General features: G+C 36.5%; 1 protein-coding gene across 1 annotated transcript in view; it reads left to right on the top strand.

Annotated features, from left to right (window-relative positions):
• Window positions 1-22,079, top strand: part of ADAM32 (ADAM metallopeptidase domain 32) — a 173,610-nt gene that overhangs the window by 120,159 nt on the left and 31,372 nt on the right. Inside the window, exons 15-16 of the mRNA XM_044226004.1 lie at window positions 18,569-18,674; window positions 19,765-19,948. Coding sequence (XP_044081939.1) covers window positions 18,569-18,674; window positions 19,765-19,948 — 290 coding nt within the window. The remainder of the gene's footprint in view (window positions 1-18,568; window positions 18,675-19,764; window positions 19,949-22,079) is intronic.

Here is a 22,079-nt window from a genome sequence, read left to right as displayed (position 1 = left end):
GGTTCATGGCATGGACATTGTGTGGTCAGACAGTCCTCAGTGGCTGCTGGGGCTATTAGAGTCTTCAGGAACATCTCCAGGTTCAGTGCCTAGAGACTAGGGACAGACAGTGTTAGTGGCTGGAGGTGACTGAGTGCACACACTTGGCTATAGAGGCCTATTCCAGGTGCCTGTGTAGGGGTAAGAGCTGGTTGGATACACACTTACAGTGATAGAGGCCAGAGCAAGCAGCAAAGGCCAAGTCCAGTTAGGGGCTTACTAGCAGCTGTCATGTCACTGGTTATTGGCATACACTACCATAGCTTCACCTTCATGCCCAGGCATACACACTGCATTAGGTGTTGATGATAGCGTTTGGTCCACTTGTCTGTGGATACAGAGTGGAGGGGCTAGCTCCAGGTGTGCCCTGACGCTAATCCATTTAGCTAGTCTATGCCCTTTGATTGGGGAATTTAATCTATTTAGTTTTTAAAAAAATTTTTTAAAAATTTACTTGATAGAGATCACAAGTAGACAGAGAGGCAGTCAGAGAGAGAGAGAGGAGGAAGCAGGCTCTCTGCAGGGAGCCTGATGCGGGGCTTGATCCCAGCTTCCCAAGATCATGACCTGAGCTGAAGTCAGAGGCTTTAACCCAATGAGCCACACAGGTGCCCCAATCCATTTAATTTTAAATTCATTTTTAGTAGGTGAAGATTAACTATTGTCATTTGTTTATGTTTTCTGTCTGTTTTGCAGTTTTATTGTCTGTCATTGTTGTCCATTCCAATTTGATGATTTTTTTGGTAGTAACTTTGATTCTTTTCTACCTTTTGTGTATCTATTATAGATTTTTTTCTTTATACAGTTCGAGGCTTGTATGAAGTAACTTGTAATTGTAGCCTTCTAAGTTGATAAGCTTAACTTCAATTGTGTACATAAAAATTTATACTTTTTAAAAAAGATTTTATTTATTTATTTGACAGAGAGAGAGATCACAAGTAGGCCGAGAGGCAGGCAGAGAGAGAGGGAGGTGCAGGCTCCCTGCTGAGCAGAGAGCCCGATGCGGGACTCGATCCCAGGACCCCGAGATCATGACCTGAGCCAAAAGCAGAGGCTTAACCCACTGAGCCACCCAAGCTCCCTAAAAATCTATACTTTTACTTCCCCTCCACGTACTTTGTGCTATTTTAGTCAGAATTGCTTCTGTTTATATTGTATATTCAAAATATAAATACATTTTTATATTTTAACTGTTATATTAGATTAAAGGTAATTTCTATATCAACCTCACAGCTTTATATCCTTGACCATTGAGATTTACGTTTTCTTATGCTTTTTCATTGCTGCGTAGTATGTTTTCATTTTAATTTGAGGAACTCCCTTTAGGATTTCTTGAAGGCAGATCTAGTTGTGATAACTTAACTTTGTGTTTGTCTGAGAAAGACTTTCTTTCTTTATTTTTAAAAAGCAGTTTTTCTGAACACAGTACTTTTTGGTTGGCAGATTTTTTTGAACTTCAATTATATCATCCACTCCATCCTAGCCTACAAGGTTTCCACTAAAAAAGTCCACTCATAGTTTTGTGGGGTTTCCATTGTATATGAGTATCCACTTTTCCCTGCCTTCTTTCAAATTCTTTTTCCTTGATAATTTGTTTATAATGTAAATCTGTTTAGTGTTGTCTTGGTTGATCCTATTTTGGATCCTTTGACTTTTGTGAACCTAGATATCCATTTGTCTTCTAAGATTTGGGAATTTTTCAGCTCCTTTTCCTTAAATAAGCTTTCTGCCTCATTCTCTTTCCTTTTAATGTGACTGCAGTAATGCATATTGATTCATATGTTGGTGTCTCATAATCCTGTAGGACTTCATTCTTTTTTTTTTCCCTTTGCCTGAACATGTCTTCCAATTTGCATATTGTTTCTTTTCTTTGCTTGATTCTGCTGTTGAAGTTCTCTATTGCATTTTTGTCTTTTATTTTTATTTTTTATTTTAATTCCATTATAGTTAACATACAGTGTTATGTTAGTTTCAGGTGTACAATGTAGTGATTCAGCAATTTCATATATCACCCAATGCTTACCATGAGATATGCACTAGTTAATCCCTATCACCTATTTCATTCACTCCCCCACTCACCACCCCTCTAGTAAACATCTAGTTTGTCCTCTGTTTCTTGATTTGCCTCTCTGTACTCTGTTTCCCTTTGCTCAATTATTTTGTTTCTTAAATTCTACATATGAGTGAAATTATATGTCTTTTTCTGACTGACTTACAGCATTATAATAACTTGCTCTATCCATGCTATGCAAATGGCAAGATTCATTCTTTTTTTTTAAGGCTGAATAATATTCCATTACACACACACACACACACAAACCCCACTACTTCTTTATCTATTCATTAATTGATGGACCCTTAGGCTGCTTCCATATCTTGGCTATTGTAAATAATGCTGCTATAAACATAAGGGTGCATGTATCCTTTTGAATTAATGTTTTTGTATTCTTTGGTAAATACCCAGTAGTGTGATTGCTGGATTCTAAGGATCCTAAGAGATTCAGGAATCTCTATACTGTTTTCCAGAGTGGTTGCTCCAGCTTACACTCTCACCAGCCATTCATGAGAGTTCCTTTATCTCCACATCCTCACCAATACCCACTGATTCTTGTGTTGTTGATTTTAGTCTTTCTGGCAGGTGTAGGGTGATATCTCATTGTAGTTTTGATTTGCATTTCCCTGGTGATGAGTGATGTTGAGCATCTTTTCATGTGTCTGTTTGCCATCTGCATGTCTTTTTTGGAGAAATGTCTGTTTATGTCTTCTGCCCATTTTAAAAATTGGATTATTTGTTTCTTGGGGCGTTGAGTTGCATAAGTTCTTTATATATTTTGGGTACTAAACGTTTATCAGACAAGTCATTTGCAAATATCTTCTCCCATTCATTCAGTTGCTTTTTAGTTTTGTTGGTTATTTACTTCATTATACAGATTTTTATTTTGATGTAGTCCCAATAGTTTTTTTTTTCCTTTTATTTCTCTTACCTTAGGTGACATACCTAGAAAAAAGGCACCTCTAAAATTTTTTTCTTAATAAAAGCATTTATAGCATAAATTTCGCTCTAACATCTGCTTTTGCTCCATCCTGTATGTTTTAAAATATTGTGTTTTCTTTTTCTTTTGTATTGAGACTGTTTTGATTTGCCGTTTTCTTATTTGGCCTATTGCTTGTGCAGCGGTGTGTTGTTTAATATTTATATATTCAATATTTAGTATTTACATTGTAGATTTTTTGATTGTGTTTTAGTTTTGCTTTTTTTTTTGTAGATTTTTTGGCTGTGTTTTTTTTTATATTTTATTTTTTTTTCAATTTATTTATTTTTAGAAAAACAGTATTCATTTATTTTTTCACCACACCCAGTGCTCCATGCAATCTGTGCCCTCTATAATACCCACCACCTGGTACCCCAACCTCCCACCCCCCTATTTGGCTGTGTTTTAGTTTTGCTTTTTTAGTTTTGTACTATTGTGGTTGGGAAATATACTTAATATGATTTCAGTCATCTTAATTTTAGAATACTTATCGTTTCTTTTTAAAAAAAATTTTATTCATTTGAGAGAGAGAGAACAAATGAGAGAGAGCACAAACAGGGTGAGGGGAGAGGGAGAAGCAAACTTCCTGCAAAGCAGGGAGCCAGGTGTGGGACTTGATCTCAGAACTCTGGGATCATGACCTGAGCCCAAGGCAGAGGCTTAACTGACTGATCCATCTGGGTGCCCATTGTTATGTCTCTTTTTACATGATGACATGACCAGTGGATTCGTCTGTATGTACTTGAAGAAAATCTGTATTCTGGTTTTTTTTTTGGATGAATGCTTTATATATATATACTTCACGTATTCTGAAGTATGCTTCAAGCAAAAAATGTTCTTGTAGAAAAAAAATAACTGAGGGTTTTTAAAAAATTAACATATAATATATTATTTTTTCAGGGGTACAGTTCTGAGATTCATCAGTCTTATACAATTCACAGCACTCACCATTGCACATACTCTCCTTAGAGTCCCATTACCCAGCCACCCCATCCCTCTCACCCCCCTCTAGCCACCCTCAGTTTGTTTCCTGAGATTAAGAGTCCCTTATGATTTGTATCCCTTCCTGGGGCTCTTATTTAAAATAAAGCATATCAGAGGGGAGATAGGTGGCGGATGGGCGAAATAGGTGAAGGGTGAATCAGTAAATTGTACATATGAAACTAATATAACACTAAGTTTACTATACTGGAATGAAAATTTAAAAAAAACTTAATAAAAAATAAAATAAAAAATACATGAAAAAAAATGAAAATGAAACACAACAGTTCAAAACCTTTGGGATCCAGCAAAAGCAGTTCTAAGAGAAGAAGCAAGAAAAATCTCAAGCAATTTAATCTTACACTTATCAGAACTAGAAAAAGAATAACATAAAGCACCTGGATGACTCAGTCTGTTAAGCATCTAATTTCAGCTCAGGTCTTGACCTCAGGGCCCTGGGATCCTTACACAGTGTTTATCTTCTGATAGCTCCTGGCAGATTCATGACTGTGCACTTCCAATCCTTGCAAAAAGCAGTGCTTATCTGCTTGTAGAGATCCAGATATATATTCTTAGATCCAGACTGATTTCGTGGGTGTTCAGAATGGTTTGGTAGATATCCAACTAAATTCAGGGAATTGGTTGAAATGGGGTCCCCTACTTGTCCACCATCTCGCCTAAAAAAAGAAATATTTTTCTTTTATAGTTATTTTTAAAAATATGTGCAATTGTTCTATCATCATTTTTAATAAAGACTTTTTCATTCATTTGATTTGATATCTTTGTTAAAAAAATCAATTGAGAATGTAGGAGAGTTCCATTTCTGGATTCTCTTCTGCTTCATTGGTCTATCTATCCATATGTTATTGATTACCATAACTTATGGTAAGATTTAAAATCAGGTAACGTAAATTCAACTTTGTTTATTATTTTCAATATTGCTTTGGATTTTCTGAATCCTTTTCATCTTCATTTAAACTTTAATATTGGCTTGCCAATTTCTAAAAAAGAAATGCCATTTAGGATTTTAATTAAGGTTGTTTTGAATTTACAGATGAATTCTGGATTATTGACAACAATATAGTATCTTGCAGACCATGAATATGTTCTTAAAAAATGTTTTTTAGTTTATAGTGAATGTTTTTTTTAAATCTTTATATTATTCCTAACTATGTTTTGGGTTTTGGTGCTGTTGTAAAATAGTATTGCTTTCATGAAACTTGGTTTTCCAGTTGTTTTTGCTACTAAGTAGAAATACAATTGATTTTTGTATCTTAATCTTTTATCTGTGATCTGATGTAGTGAAATAAACAAAATGACTCTGAATAGGTATAGAGAAGTCTTATTCTGACTAGTCACCAGAGAACATGGAACTGTACAGAATTGTAGGTACAGAATTGTTAAATGACAAAAATATTATATAATAAGAATTCAGAGCACTGCTCAGAATGAATCATTGTAAAAACAAGTTTTGCAACACATTGTGTATATGTGCCTGAAACAAGAAAGTATTCAGGGATTTCAGAGTTATTCTGTCCTACACAAATGCTGGTAAAGATGAACAATGGTGATATGAAATTTACTGCTAGAAGCAAAGTGGTGGTTACTTTTTTTTAAACTAAAAATTTGCCTTTCACAGAGATCATTGGAATTTGTTAACGGTCTGCAGTAATTAGATTACTAGTTCTTCTAGTGGTTTTTGTTGACCTTGCATTTTACCACACACACACACACACACACACTCACTCATATCTTTAGAATAAAGAATGTCTTATTTTTAATTTTTCAACATGTATGCCATATACTTCTTTTTCTTTCCTCATTCTACTGTACAGGGTTAATGTTGAATAAAGTAGTAAAGAATAGTAAAACATCCATGTGTTTTAGTGATTTTGGGTGGAAAGCATTAAGTATTATACTTAGTTAATAAGTATAATGTTACTTGTATGATGTTAGCCATAGGTTTTTCCTGAATGTGCTTGATAAGGTTGAGGTAATTCCCTTCTCCTTCAGATTTTCCATAAATGGGTGTTCAGTATTTTCAAACATTTCCCCCATATTTATTGAGATGAGTATATTTTTCTAATAGTCTGTTAATATGGCAGATTATATTCATTGATTTTACAGGGGGTAAAGAAAACCCCTACATTTCTAGAATAAAACCCATTATTTATTAGTTATTATTGTTTTTTATATTCTTGGATTTGATTTATTAATATTTTGCTGAGGATTTTTGTCTGTGTTGATGAGGTATATTATAATCTTTTTTGTAGATGTTTTTGTCAGATTTCAGTATGAAAATTATGTTATTAGACTCATAAAATGAGTAAAAAAATTCCCTTCTATTTTCTTTTTTGGTTTTTGTTTTTAAAGATTTTATTTACTTATTTATTTGAGAGAAGGAGAGAGTGCACAAGCAGTGGGGAGTTGCAAAGTGGGAGGGAGAGGGACAAGTAGATTCTCTGCTGAGCATGGAGGCCATGCAGGGCTCTGCTGCAGGACCCTGAGATCACGACCTGAGCAGTTGGACACTTAATCAATTGAACCACCAAGGTGGCCCGTTCCACTCTATTTTCTGAGAACATTATTTTTTCACTAAGTATTTGATAAAATGTCCTTCACTGTTTCCCCGCTTAACAACAACAATTGGCATTCATCTGTGAACCTTTGTGGGAGAGCGTTTGTGGAAGCTATGGGACCTACCACCATATGCCAAGAGACTTGGAAGGAGCCTCCCCGACCTGTGCATTGGATAATAAGCATATAGGGACCAGCTATGGACGCTGCTGTGGACCCTGCAGTGGCTTGTGAACTTGTTTGATGCCTCAGGGCCACAGTCTAGCAGTGTTTGGAAAATACTATCTTAGACAATCACCCTGATGAGAGAGACTTTGTGGAAGTCCAGTTTTCCAGAAGAGAAGTTCTAACCCATCTCTGGAAAGCAACAACAACAACAACAACAACAAAAACTGGATGCATTTGGAGAGCTTTAGTGCCAGACACGTAAAAGCAAAAGCAGTCTGTCAGCACTCAACCTGGTGTGTTACAGGATTGAGAGAAGTCCTATGTGCTTAATAATTCTGCTACAAAAGGGAGCAAGAAGATGGAACATGTCTGAAAAAGCCTCAGAATCCCTAGGAGAGCTGGTGGAAGGTATTTCATAAAAACAGTTTATCTTGCTCATTGAACTTAATTCAGAGTAATTGTTTTAAGGAAGTTCAGTGAGCTACAAGAAAACACAGAAAGACAAATGAAATAACACTGAACAAAATGAGAAGTATTTTGAAGATTTTATTTATTTGAGAGAGAGAGAGAGTGCAAGCAGAGGGAGGGGCAAGGGAAATAGAGAGGGAGTCTCATGCAGAGTGCCTGCTGAGCACAGAGCCTGATGTAGGGCTCAACCCTATGACTCTGAGATTATGACCCACGCTGAAATTGAGAGTCAGATGCTCAACCAACTGAGCCACCCAGGCACCCTCAAAATGAGAAGTTTACCAGAAATCATTGAAGGGAATCAAATGAAATTCCAGAGCTGGAGAATACAGTGAGTGAAATGGGAAATGCAATGGAGAGCATCAACAGCAGAGCTGATCAAACAGAAGAAAAAAAATCTGTGAGTAGAATAATTGGATAATATGAAATTATCCAATGAAAGAAAAACAAAGAAAAAAGTGAAAAAGAATAAAGAAAATCTGTGTGATCCATGGCATACTATCAAAAGAAACAAGTGCCATAAGGAAAAGAGAAGAAGGAGATAGAAAGCTTATTTAAAGAAACAATGGGTAGAAATCATATGACTCATTAGATGCAGAAAAAGCACTTGACAAACTATAGGATATTTTAATGGTGCAAATGTCAACAAATTCCTGGATATTTTGGGTTTCTTGTGTCTTTGCATTTTCTGCATATTTGATAGAGTAGTATTGTCTTCCAGACTTTATGGACTAGTTTTGATAGGGAAATACCTTTACTTGTGGGTGAGTGTGTTGGGGGGCATTCTTCAGTGGAATGTAGAGATTACAACTCCAGGGGAGGCCCTGTGACACAGTCTCTATGCAACTTCTTCAGCTGAGGTCAATGTCAGCAAAAATTGCGGGAGTCCTTAGATCGCTAAAGTTGTGGCAAGGTTGTTGGGTTCTTCAGTGAGGTGATGGTGGTGGTGATGGTGGCAGTGGCAATGGTGTCTGATGCACAATGCCTCTGTAGTAGTGATAGGACTGAGGCTGGAGCACCTTACAGAGTGAAAGCATGTCAAAGTCTGGGGCCATGGTTAGCTAGAGTGTCAGTGGCTCTGCTGCTTCAGGTACAGGTGTTCCTGGAGGATTCATGGTAGCAGGGACTGGAAAGCATGTGCTTACTGAGCAACAGTGGACCCAGGGTCTATTTGAGTAGCACACAGGGACAGTCGCTCTTGTGTCTAAAATGTGGGTGCATGTGGAGTAGCTATAGTTCTGGGGTCTGGAAACACATTTCCAAATGTTTGGAAAGATGTGTGGCAGCCCTGATTCTGAGACATCAGAACATTAGCTTTTTCTGAGTGAGGCATAGCGAGGTCTCCTTAACTGGAGTTGTCAGCAGTGGTGATGGCTGTTGATTATCTCCATGGCAAAAACTACCAGTGTCTTTCTGGAGCTCCAGGTAAACACTGGGCTTCTCTACTGTGAATGGTGTGGAATGTCTATGGCTGTCATGGGGATTGTTGAGGTCCCCAGTGGTAAAATCTGCCAGTGTCTTCTGAAGAGCAGGCCACTGGGTACTATAGTGGCATCTGTTGCATGTTACTGAGAGCTCTCATGCATCTTTGTTCTAGTTGTTTCCAGGTGTCTCCATTAATTTGATCTCCCCAATAATTCTTTCTGTTCAGTTGTTCTTTTTTTGTTGTTGTTGTTCCCCTTATTGCTGTAAGTTCTTAAATGGTACTCTTGAGCTCTTCCAGGGCTATTTTCATTTGTAGATAGCCATTCTTTTTTTTTTTTTTTTGTGAAGGGATGAAGGCTGGCATTCTTACTTTGCCAGCCATCTGGCTGACCTCATTCTTCCTCGGTAGAATTTTTTTTTAAATGGAAGAGAGGTAAATATATGTCCTTAGCTTACTAGATCTTCTTAGTTCATTTCTTTCTTTTTTTAAAAAAAATTTTATTTATTTGACAGACAGAGATCACAAGTAGGCAGAGAAGCAGGCAGAGAGAGAGGAGGAAGCAGGCTCCCCCGCTGAGCAGAGAGCCCAATGAGGGGACCCGATCCCAGGACTCTGGGATCATGACCTGAGCCGAAGGCAGAGGCTTTAACCCACTGAGCCACCAGGTGCCCCCTTAGTTCATTTCTTGATAAAATGTATAAGATAATCTTAATAAGAGAAATCAAGGCCTCAGAAATACTTTATCATAAATTACTTTCTTTTTTTTTTTTTAAAGATTTTATTTATTTATTTGAGAGAGAGAGACAGTGAGAGAGAGAATGAGCGAGGAGAAGGTCAGAGAGCAAAGCAGACTCCCCATGGAGCTGGGAGCCTGATGTGGGACTCGATCCCGGGACTCCAGGATCACGCCCTGAGCCGAAGGCAGTCGTCCAACCAACTGAGCCACCCAGGCGTCCCTATAAATTACTTTCTAAATGTTAGTATTAAGAGGGAGTTAATTCATTTAACTAATGTTTGACCCCAAACTCCTAGACTCAAAACCTGTCAAACATTTTGAGTTCAGATGATGCCCCAAGAAAACTTTGTAAGTGGTACACTGGTTGGTATGACTCATAGAAGGAAGACAGGGACTGTTATGATAGTACTTGTGCTATTGACTGCTACTGATAGTACTTGTGATAGTACTTGTGCATTTGTCTGAGATAAATTGAAGTTGTCTTAGAAACAGAAATGGTGCTATGGTAGAATTTATAAAGGGAGAATAAGATCAATAAGAAGTTTCAGGACTTATATGATGGAAAACAAGTATTCAAAGTGGTCATTCAACTGAGTATGTGTGATCTCATGAATGTAATAGATTAGCTTATAAAGGATCAGTAAGATTGCTCATGTTAATAGCTGAGCTCACTTAACTCAGTATTGCAAGCTCCCCAATTTCTGAAATATATTTACATAGGTTTAGCTGGCTACCTGAGCTCCCACTGGTCCTCAAATACTGGCTCAGTTTGGAACTGTCTATGGCTCAATCTGATCTTCCTGTTACTAATAAACTGTGGCATCTGGTATAGTGTATTTTGTATGGGACACTCACTCCTAAAGTGTTTTGGTTTACCACAGTGGCAATTCCCTTTATTGGTTAAAGAATAAATTGTTATTACACAAGTACAGTGGTTCAAAAGTTTTTTTCTTTCTCATATAATATTCCAGAGGTAGGTATGTTGTTAAAGACATCTCAACAACGTGGCTCGGTGGCATTTTCCAAGAATCTGTCGTCTTTCTTTTTGCTCAGCCATACCTTGTGTCTCTGGTAGAAAATAGTTTCCTGTACAAAATCTTTATACCAGCTTATGGAATCAAGAAAAGAGGAAATGAAACTGTAACTACCTTTTATTTACTGCCATTAACTTGATGTTTTGGGTATATAATATCTGCTGATTTTCCAGCAGCTAGAACCTTGTCACATAACCACATCTGGTTGCAAGAGAGTCTGAGAAATCCTTTTCTTAGCTTGGTGTTTGTTGCCCTGCTAATAATAAAAAACTTCTATTACTAAACAAACAAAAAAAGGAGTGAATACTGGGGGCAATTGCCAGTTTCTGTGTTATGTTTCCTTTCTCTTTAGCTCAGCATTAGTCATTAGAAGTTATGGTAACAGGATACTCTTCCTATAAGTGATGTTTGTCTGGAGTGCCAAAGTTTATATAGAGAAGACAGAGATCAGTATGGATCAAAATGTCATGAACTGTTCTATTGATGATAAGAAGCAAGATTCCACAGTAAACTTCTAGATTCATCTTTTTCTGTAGAGATCTCCATTAGGATTTTCTTAGTACCACTTTCCAGGAACCATCCAATATCCACATGGTTACTGTGGGAAATATCCTATTAGTACAATATGGTTTTATTAATACCTTTATTCATATTTGATTATACTACAGTGGGTACCTAATCAAGTGTGGTCCAATTGCAATACTTTCCAATCTTGATACAGTCAGTCCGTGTTAAGGTGAGCATCTGACTCATGTTAAGGGAGTTGATGGAGTTCTAAATCTCTTTTCTGGAACTTCTAGACAGTTGAGCCAAGAGAAAGTTCCCTCTAAGGACACCAGACTATCAAATATAAAGCTCTAGAGTTTTGGGGAGATATGCTTTTGAGCATATGGAGAAAGATGGACTTAATGGAATAGCAAAAGGAAGCTGGAGGGTAAATGTAAATGAAAACAAGAGAAAGAAAGATAAATTACCTATATTTCTTCTTCCAGTGATAGTGTAATAAGTTATATTCCATTACTCTTCTGTTCTTGGTCTCATTTTTTTAAATGAATTTTTTGTATTTACTAGAAATGATACTTCTCCATCATTTCAGCTGGTGTACAGTAGTGATCTATAGTTTATTGGAGGTAGAAAAGCATTATAGGTCAAGGGGCTTCAGATTCAGTAAGTTTATGCTTATCTTACATGCATTTTAAGACTGTTTTGGAAGCCATGAGGAAAAGATTTCTACTCTCCCCTCTCATCCACTTGTGGAGAATTTAATTAGTTCTATCTGCAAATTCTTTGAAAAATGTAGGATTTATATTGCTTCTTTCAATAAAAATATTTATGGGACTACAAAACAATATAATGAAATTAGTGTGTTTGACATTGGAAACATAATTTAAAGATTTTTTTTTTACTTTTTATTTATTTGTCATAGAGAGAGAAGCGAGAGCAAGCACAGGCAGACAGAGTGGCAGGCAGAGGCAGAGGGAGAAGCAGGCTCCCTGCCAAGCAAGGAGCCCGATGTGGGACTCGATCCCAGGACACTGGGATCATGACCTGAGCCGAAGGCAGCTGCTTAACCAACTGAGCCACCCAGGCGTCCCGGAAACATAATTTAGAAGAGATCACTAAGAAGTTTGTTTCAAATACCAATCTCTAAAAATCTCTTTTGCCTCAAATAGGATAGGTATAATTCATGTTGGAGGTCTTGGTTTTGGATGTCAAACTCATAAGGAAGAAAGATTATGGGGTATAGTTACCCAAGGTGTTGATTTTTTCATTCACTCAATAAATATTTATCTAATACCTTAACTGGGCATGGCACAACTCTTCTAGCACTAGAAACCCAATGATGGACAAGACAAAAAAAAAAAAGATTTGTGTTGTTATGGAAGTTATAGTCCAGTGAAGGGCTCAGGCAGTAAACACAAAAAGGAGGACAGTGTTGCTGAATTGTGATGAACCAAGCTGAGTAAAGATTATGGTAAGAAAACTGAATTTTATCCTTGGTGTGAATAGGAAGCCATTTGAGATACTTAAGTCAGAGACCAATACAAGATTTTTATTTTTTATTTGTTAAAAATATGACTCTGATTTATGGTATGCAGAATGTACTACAGTGGAGAAGGGAGGTAGGGAGTCAATTAGGAGGCTTTTATAGAATATTAGAAGAGAAAATTATGATCACTCAGGCTAGACTTGGGGCCATCAAGTAGGTGAGACGTGATCATACTCTGGTGTATTTAGGAAATAGTGTCAATAAGACTTAGATTTGGTGGTAGAAGCAGGTAGTGAGGAGAAGAAAGAAAATCAAGGATGATTTCTGCTTTGCCCTGAACATCTGGTTGACTAATGGTCCTAAAAACTGAAATGAGGAAATCTAGGAGTAAATCAGAGTTTGGTTTTAGGATATTTAAACTGTGGATGCCTGTTAGTCACAAGATGAAGTTGAGTCAGATATCAGATTATGAAAGCTAAAATTTTAGCTAACATTTCAGTGGCTCTGTTTATTCTAGTTGAGATGGGTATCCATCCAACTGGAAACATACTAGTAGTCTCTAACAGTTGTCAAGTAGTATAACCTCAAACTTCCTAATGCCCAGTGGTATTTATGAGGATTGCCTAAATTATTTGCAATCATTTTTTTAAAGATTTTTTTTATTATTTATTTGACAGAGAGAGATCACAAGTAGGCAGAGAGGCAGGTAGAGATAGAAGGAGGAGGAAGCAGGCTCCCTGCCGAGCAGAGAGCCTGATGTGGGCCTCGATCCCAGGACCCGGAGATCATGACCTGAGCTGAAGGCAGTGGCTTAACCCACTGAGCCACCCAGGCGCCCCAATTATTTGCAATCATTATCCCAAATTCACATTTACTGCCCTAGTACCAGCCATGCACAATTATCTATGCCAGTGAATTCACTATTTAATTGTACTTCATGGCGTTTGGTAATAGAATACAGGGAACCTAAATACACTATTAGGAGTATGGAAGGACAGATTCTCTTAGTAGATTTGGTCAGTATACTGAATACAAGGGAACATTTTGACATGCGACTTCACATTTGCAAAGTGTTGCCCTGTTGGTGTTTCCATCTCACCCTAGAAAACCCACACTGATCTTAGAGAAAGTTCCTAACACTAATGAAAGAGGGTATTTAAGAGAGAAATTAATAATAAAGTTCATTGATAACTTTAGATGCAATAGATGGACTAATAAAAAAATAGCCTAGACAACACCCACTTTTAACAATTCATCTGACTACAGATCTTTCTCAAATTATGATGGGGTTATATCTTGGTAAATCAAGGATTTAATACACTTAACCTACTCAACATCATAGTTTAGCCTGCCTTCTCTTGGAGGTCCTCAGAAAGAACATTTCATTAGCCTATAATAGGGAAAAGTCACCTAACACAAAGCCCATTTTGTAATAAAGTGTTGAATATCTCATATAATTTTTGAATACTATAAAAATAGAGGAGAACACAGGCAGCAACCTCTTCGACCTCAGCTGCAGCAACATCTTCCTAGGAACATCGCCAAAGGCAAGGGAAGCAAGGGCAAAAATGAACTTTTGGGATTTCATCAAGATCAAAAGCTTTTGCACAGCAAAGGAAACAGTTAACAAAACCAAAAGACAACTGACAGAATGGGAGAAGATATTTGCAAATGACATATCAGATAAAGGACTAGTGTCCAAAATCTATAAAGAACTTAACAAACTCAACACCCAAAGAACAAATAATCCAATCATGAAATGGGCAGAGGACATGAACAGACATTTCTGCAAAGAAGACATCCAGATGGCCAACAGACACATGAAAAAGTGCTCCATATCACTCGGCATCAGGGAAATACAAATCAAAACCACAATGAGATATCACCTCACACCAGTCAGAATGGCTAAAATCAACAAGTCAGGAAATGACAGATGCTGGCGAGGATGCGGAGAAAGGGGAACCCTCCTACACTGTTGGTGGGAATGCAAGCTAGTGCAACCCCTCTGGAAAACAGCATGGAGGTTCCTCAAAATGTTGAAAATAGAACTGCCCTATGACCCAGCAATTGCACTACTGGGAATTTACCCTAAAGATACAAACGTAGTGATCCAAAGGGGCACGTGCACCCGAATGTTTATAGCAGCAATGTCCACAATAGCCAAACTATGGAAAGAACCTAGATGTCCATCAACAGATGAATGGATCAAGAAGATGTGGTATATATACACAATGGAATACTATGCAGCCATCAAAAGAAACGAAATCTTGCCATTTGCGACAACATGGATGGAACTAGAGCGTATCATGCTTAGCGAAATAAGTCAAGCGGAGAAAGACAACTATCATATGATCTCCCTGATATGAGGGAGTGGTGATGCAACATGGGGGCTTAAGTGGGTAGGAGAAGAATCCATGAAACAAGATGGGATAGGGAGGGAGACAAACCATAAGTGACTCTTAATCTCACGAAACAAACTGTGGGTTGCTGGGGGGAGGGGGGTTGGGAGAAGGGGGGTAGGGTTATGGACATTGGGGAGGGTATGTGCTTTGGGGTAAATTGGAAGGGGAGATGAACCATGAGAGACTATGGACTCTGAAAAACAATCTGAGGGGTTTGAAGTGGTGGGGGGTGGGAGGTTGGGGTACCAGGTGGTGGGTATTATAGAGGGCACAGCTTGCATGGAGCACTGGGTGTGGTGAAAAAATAATGAATACTGTTTTTCTGAAAATAAATAAATTGGAAAAAAAAAGGAAAAAAAAATAGAATTCTTATATGTGTACAGAAAGGTTATAATTGTATTGGTTGTTTGCACTTACTATTGTGTGGGTGACTGGGAATTGTGACTTGCTGCTGCCCAGCATCACAAGTGAGTATCCTACCACTTAGCCCAGGAAAAGATTAATGAGCAAAGGGGGAAAAAGAGAAAGAAGCAAACCAAGAAATGGATCCTTATCTATAGAGGACCAACTGATGGTTACCAGAAGGGAGGTGGGTGGAAATATGAGTTAAATAGGTGTTGGGGATTAAGGAGTCCACTTGTGATGAGCACTAAGTGTTGTATGGAAGTTTTAAATCACTATATTGTACACCTGAAGCTAATATTACACTGTATGTTAACTAAATGAAATTTAAATAAAAACTTTAAAAAAGAATTCTGCCTAGCACAGTTACCTTCTCTAAAATTAAACTTGCTAATAAACACAGCTACCTCATCTATAAAGATAAACAATATCTACTTCAATGGATTGTTACGAGAATTAAGATGATGTTTATTTAGCCACTGTGAATTCCCATCTAATCCTTCTCTGTTTTCTTTTATGATCAAGGGGTTTGGGTTTCTCTTGTTTCTGCTTTCATTAATTACACCTCCCCCACATTCTTTTTCTTTCTTTATCATTTCCTAATTCTCTTTTCACCATTTTAAAACATTGGTCCTTCAAAGGTGACTATGTAGATAGCATTAGGAAAGGTGATGTTATTTCTAAGTATTCACAGTGTTTAATCGGTTCACTTGTAAATAGAGATACCAGGTTAGGAATGCCAATTCAGGACTTGTTAAACACCAAGATATTGTTCAAGAAAAATCAGAAATTGGATAATTCAGTACCATTTGGAGAGACGATATAAGAATTGTATTTAATCACAGACTACAGACAGTCCCCAACTTAAAATGGTTCAAACTTAACAATTTTTAAGATTTATGATGGTGCAAAAGCAATTTATTCATTTAGTAGAAACTGTACTTCAGAACTCGTATCCTTTTTTTTTTTTTTTTAAATTTTATTTGACAGAGAGACAGAGGAAACACAAGCAGGGGGAGTTGGGGAGGGAGAAGCAGGCTCCCTCCAGAGTAGGGAGCCTGTTATGGAGCTTAATCCCAGAACTTGAGCTGAAGGTAGATACTGAACTATTGAGCCATAGAGGTGTCCCAAGATCTCATTCTTTTTTTTGTGGCTGAGAAATATTCCATTGTGTATGTATACCTCATTTTCCTTATCCATTCATCAGTCAGTGGACATTTGAGCTCTTTCCATAATTTAGCTATTATAAACATCAGGGTGCATGTGTCCCTTTGAATCAGTATTTTTGTAGCTTTTGAACAGATACCTAGTAGTGTAATTGCTGGATCTTAGAATTGTTCTATTTTAACCTTTTAAGGAACCTCCATACTGTTTTCCAGAATGGCTGTATCAATTTACATTACCACCAAAAGAGCAAGAGGGTTCTCCTTTCTCTGCAAATAACATTTGTTATTTTGTTTTGTTATTTGTTATTTTCTGTGTTATTAATTGTAGCTATTCTTACAGGTGAGAGGTGATACTCTATTTTAGTTTTGATTTGTATTTTGCTGATGATGAGTGATATTGGGCATCTTTTCATTTTTCCATTGACCATCTGTATGTCTTTGGAAAAATGGCTCTTCGTGTCTTCTGCCCATTTTAATTGGATTATTTTGGGTGTTGAGTGTGTTAAGTTCTTTATCTGTTTTGGATACTACCCTTTTATCACATATGCCATTTGCAAATATCTTCTCCTATTCCATAGATTGCCTTTTAGTTTTATTGATTATTTCCTTCACTGTACAGAAGCTTTTTATTTTGATACAGCTACAATAGTTTATTTTTGCCTTTGTTTTCCTTCCTTGAGGGGATATATCTAGAATGAAATTGCTACAGTTGATGTCAAAGAGGTTACTGACTGTATTATCCCCCCTAGAATTTTCATGGTTCATGTTTCACCTTTAGATCTTTCATCTGTTTCAAATTTATTTTTGTGTAGGGTGTAAGAAAGTGGTCTAGTTTAATTCTTTCCATGTTACTATCCAGTTTTCCTAGCATCATTTATTAAAGAGACTGTCTTTTTCCTATGGATATTCTTTCTTGGTTTGTCAAAGATTAATTGACCATATAGATGGGGGTTCATTTCTGGGTGTTCTATTCTGTTCCATTATCTATGTATCTGTTTTTGTGCCAGTACCATACTATTTTGATCACTACAACTTTGTAATTTGACTTGAAGTCCAGAATTGTGATGCCTCCTGCTTTGCTTTTCTTTTTCAAGGCTGATTTGGCTATTTGAGGTCTTTTGTAGTCCCATGCAAATTCGGGATTCTCCTAGTGTACAGGCCTTGGATAATACCCTCCCTTTGAGTTGGGGCAGAACCAGTGAATATGTGATGGAATATCATTCCTGTGATTATAGTATATAGTAAAGATAAAGGAATTTTCAAGATGAAATTAAGGTCCATAACTAGCTTTGAGTTAATCAAAAGGGAGATCATTCTGAGTGTGCATGACCTAATCATGTGAGCCCTTTAAAGGATGGGAGATGTCAAAGAGATTCTCTTGCTGGCTTGGAAGAACTGCCATGTGTGAGAGAGCGATGTGATTAGGATGTGGGGGGAGTTCCTAGAAGCCAAGAGCAATCTCTGGCAGATAGTAAGAAAAGGAAGGTAAGGTTATTTAAAAAACTTGAATTCTACTAACAACCAATGAACTCAGAAGAGGACTTCAGCCTCTGATGAGACTGCAGCCTCAGTCAATAATTTTATTTAGCCTTACGATACTCTTGAGCAAAAAGAGAACTCACTTGTGTGATATTATAAATAGATGTTGTTTTAAGTTCCCAAGATTTTGATAATTTTTTACACAGTGATGAAAACCAAATATAGCAATGAAGTAAAAAATTGTTAATAGTTTGGCAGTTTTGTTCCCTTCATTTTAGACTTCCTGAAGATACAGTTAGGATTATTTAGTGAGATTTTATTATAGACCTGGCTTTTTATGAGCTCCTATTCACAACATAGGAAAGCAAGTATAGTTTTCTTGTATTAACTCTCTATAGCCTTGTTTCAGAGACAACTCTCATGGCTTATGCTTCTATAATTGTCCTTACCCTTCATGATATCTTTTCTGATGAAAATGACTGAAAATGAAACAAAAGGAGTTATAACCTTATCACTTTAATTCTCTTTCCTTATAATCTCACTAGGAAAACTTCCGAGAAGTTTCTGGGTACAGAAGGCAAAGCAAACATATAATATATGAGGGAATGGACTAAGATTAAAAAAAAAAGAAGGGAGTTTTAACCCAAATATATTTCTAATGTTGGCAGGTTCAGAAAATGCACCATTTGCCTGCTATGAAGAAATACACTCTCAAGCTGATAGGTTTGGGAACTGTGGTAGAAAAAGAGGTGAATATAAATTCTGTGAATTGAGGTATGCTATGCAAATACTAAAGATACTTTTCTTATGTTCCTATAAGATTCTATTTTCAGTTTTTTCTATATATGTCATTCATTCCAGTGGTTTCAAGTATCACACATATGTATGGGAGTGAATCTTAAATCAGATTTTGTAGCCCTGACATCTTTTTTATGCTACAGGCTTAAATTTCTGTCTAATTTTTATTCATTTGTATGTGGGTGATCATTAGGCTTCTAAATTCAATCCAATATTGAACATAATAATATCCATTATGACCTTCCTATTTGAATCTTCTCATTTTTTCTTATAAAAATATTATCTCTGTTCACTTCATTGCATGCTCAAGCTGAAGACTGCTTGGTGTCTATAAAATAAAATAAAATTTCTTCTGCATCTGAAGACCAAGCTCTTTGATATTTTGGTTATGAATTTATTTTAACAAACATTTATTAAAAATATATATGCTAGTCACTGGACTAGCTATTTGTTAGCAAAGCAAACATGGCCCATGTACTTATAGCATTTGTACACTGGTAAACATGCCATGTAGTTGTTTCCTTGGTTTGTTATGCTGTTGCTTTGTCTAGTAATACCTTATTCTCTGCCTATTGAAATTCTACTAATTATTAAGCTTTGACTCAGATGGTATCTTTTCCATGAAGTTTTCCCTAATTCCTGTTAGAATGTGTCCTCATCTTAAATCTTGGTAAGAATTATTTTATTTTATTTTATTCATAGCACCTTTAATGGGATTTATAATACATTTAGTATCAAATTCTAAGGTCCTTGAGGGTAGGGGTCATAACTTATTTATCTTTCAATCCCTCTACAGAGGGATATGAAGTATGGGTGAACTGATTATTTGAAAATAAGTATATACATCTGCACAGGGAATAAAAGACCACTAATGCCATTGAAAGATATGCTTACAAGCTTATAAAAATATTTACTTTAAATGTTAGTGTTAAAATATTACATTTTCTCTTGTAACATTTGATATAAATAGAGAATCGTCCTTTTTTTTGGTCAAAGGAAGCAAATCTGAAGCATTCTTAATAAATGTCTAATGTGTAATAATCATATAATTTTATTATGTTTACAGGAATCTTCAATGTGGAAGATTGGTTTGTACTTATCCTACTCGAATTCCTTTTTTCAAAGAAAGTGGTGCTGTGATTTATGCTTTTGTTGAAAATAAGTTATGTGTAACCCTAGACTACCTGTCAACTCAATCAAAACAAGATCCAATGAGAATCTCCAGTGGCTCTTTTTGTGATACAGGAAGGGTAAATTATTTAAAAGCTGTTTTTTAAAACTCTAGTTTTTTTTTTTTAAAGATTTTATTTATTTATTTGACAGAGAGAGATCACAAGTAGGCAGAGAGGCAGGCAGAGAGAGAGAGAGGAGGAAGCAGGCTCCCTGCTGAGCAGAGAGCCTGATGCGGGACTCAATCCTAGGACCCTGAGATCATGACTTGAGCCAAAGGCAGTGGCTTAACCCACTGAGCCACCAGGCGCCCTAAAACTCTAGTTTTGTTCATTTCTTCAATAAATATTGTCATTTAAGTATCAAACTTCATTTCTAGTACTATGTAACTTAAAGTATTTAGATAAGAAGAAGTTTTGTTTCATTTTGTCTCCAGATATTAAGAGGGTAATGGGAACGTTTGATCTTTCTCAGAACTTCAGTATTATGACCAAGGAAACTCCAAGTATTTTGGGATGGAGTGTGGAGGGGAGAGGTCTTGGGAATATAATAAGTATTCCATAGCATGGAAATTCATTTTTCTTCTTAGAGAAGAAAAAAGAAACCCCACTTTGTAATATATGTCCCTTTGTAGCCCAGTAGATAATTAGGTCAGGCTTCTTAGAATCAAATCTTCAAAACTAATTTTTTTTGACATTTTGCAAGTTATATAACAAGTCTGAGGTACTACAACTGTATGTAAAGTGGGGGTAATAATAGCATTTACTCAATGGGGTTATCCCAAAGATAAAATGGAATAACTGTAAAGTGTTTAGTGTGATGCCTGGCACCATGGTGAGATGGTGAGAGCTAAATATAGACTGGCTATTATTATTGGTTATTATAATTAATTATCTTTGAGGCTAACCCAAATCTGGAGAAAACATAGACATAACATAAATTCACTTCAAAATATCATTTAATTCCTGACCAAATCTTTGCTTATGAGGAACGTAGTATAGTATATGCTGTAGGCATTAAAGACTAAGATGGGTGTGCATCTATATTCTGATGTTTCCACTTAATAGATGATTTTGAACAAATTATTTAATATGTGAAATTGTAAATGGTAATAGCCTCTTCTGGTGGTTTTATAGTTTAAATGAAGTTTCCTGTAGGTAGAGTCTTCTTAGTATATGTGCTGCCAAAGTGAATACAGTATGTAGTCTTCTTAATATTGACTTCTTTGTGCCTCAGAGTCATAAATGCCTCCTCAATGGAGGTATATACCAAGGAGTTCAGTAGATATATTTTGGCGATGGAGCCAAAACAACTAAAAAATGAAACCTGGTCAACAGATGATTTGATACAATTCAGTTGATAATTTAGTAAGAATAGAATCCTTTTTATAACACAGACAATCCTCAGTGATAATGCATGAGAACACATTATATGAAGTAGTTTTTAATCACATGTGATGAAACATTCTTGGCAATTTCTTTTAGTCAGTAGCATCCTTATATAACAGGACTCTTCATCTCAGTTTCAAGTGAGGCAAGCAGACAATAAAGACCACATTAGGAAGAGAGTTGTTAGACACACCACCATGGCCAAGAACTACTGAGAAAACTTAACACACACAGTAAAGGATTAAAAGGTGTAGTTTGGATTTAGGAAGGGTTTTGTGAGGCCATTTCTTTGAAGAGAGTTGTGCTGTGCTATAATGTTTAAAAGGAAATAATTTTCACATAAAATATTTCATTTTAATCTCAAAACAAATCTCAAATTCTATAGAAAAAGTATGATTGTACTCATATAAGAGAACTGCAACTATAGAAGTTGATATTGGAGTTGGGAATATATGCTTAATCCTCTGGTTATTACATTTTAAACACAAAGGGGTTATATCTGGATGTTTCATACACTGCATAATAGAATATTAGATATGTATAGCATATTTTTAAAAAGATTCCTTTTGTGACACCTAGGTGGCTCAGTGGTTAAGCCTCTGCCTTCTGCTCAGGTCATGATCTCAGGGTCCTGGGATCAAGCCCCACATCCGCATCAGGCTCTCTGCTCAGCGGGGAGCCTGCTTCCCCCTCTCTCCCTCTGCCTGCCTCTCTGCCTACTTGTGATCTCTGTCTGTCAAATAAATAAATAAAACCTTAAAAAAAAGATTTCTATTATTTTTATTAGGGGACTCTAATAATAGCTCAAATTTGATTAAAACTT

This window comes from Neovison vison, chromosome 11 (genome assembly GCF_020171115.1).
Source record: "Neovison vison isolate M4711 chromosome 11, ASM_NN_V1, whole genome shotgun sequence".
Classification (NCBI taxonomy): domain Eukaryota; kingdom Metazoa; phylum Chordata; class Mammalia; order Carnivora; family Mustelidae; genus Neogale; species Neogale vison.
Note: the sequence above shows the minus strand (reverse complement) of the source record. Positions and strands in the feature narration are given on the sequence as shown.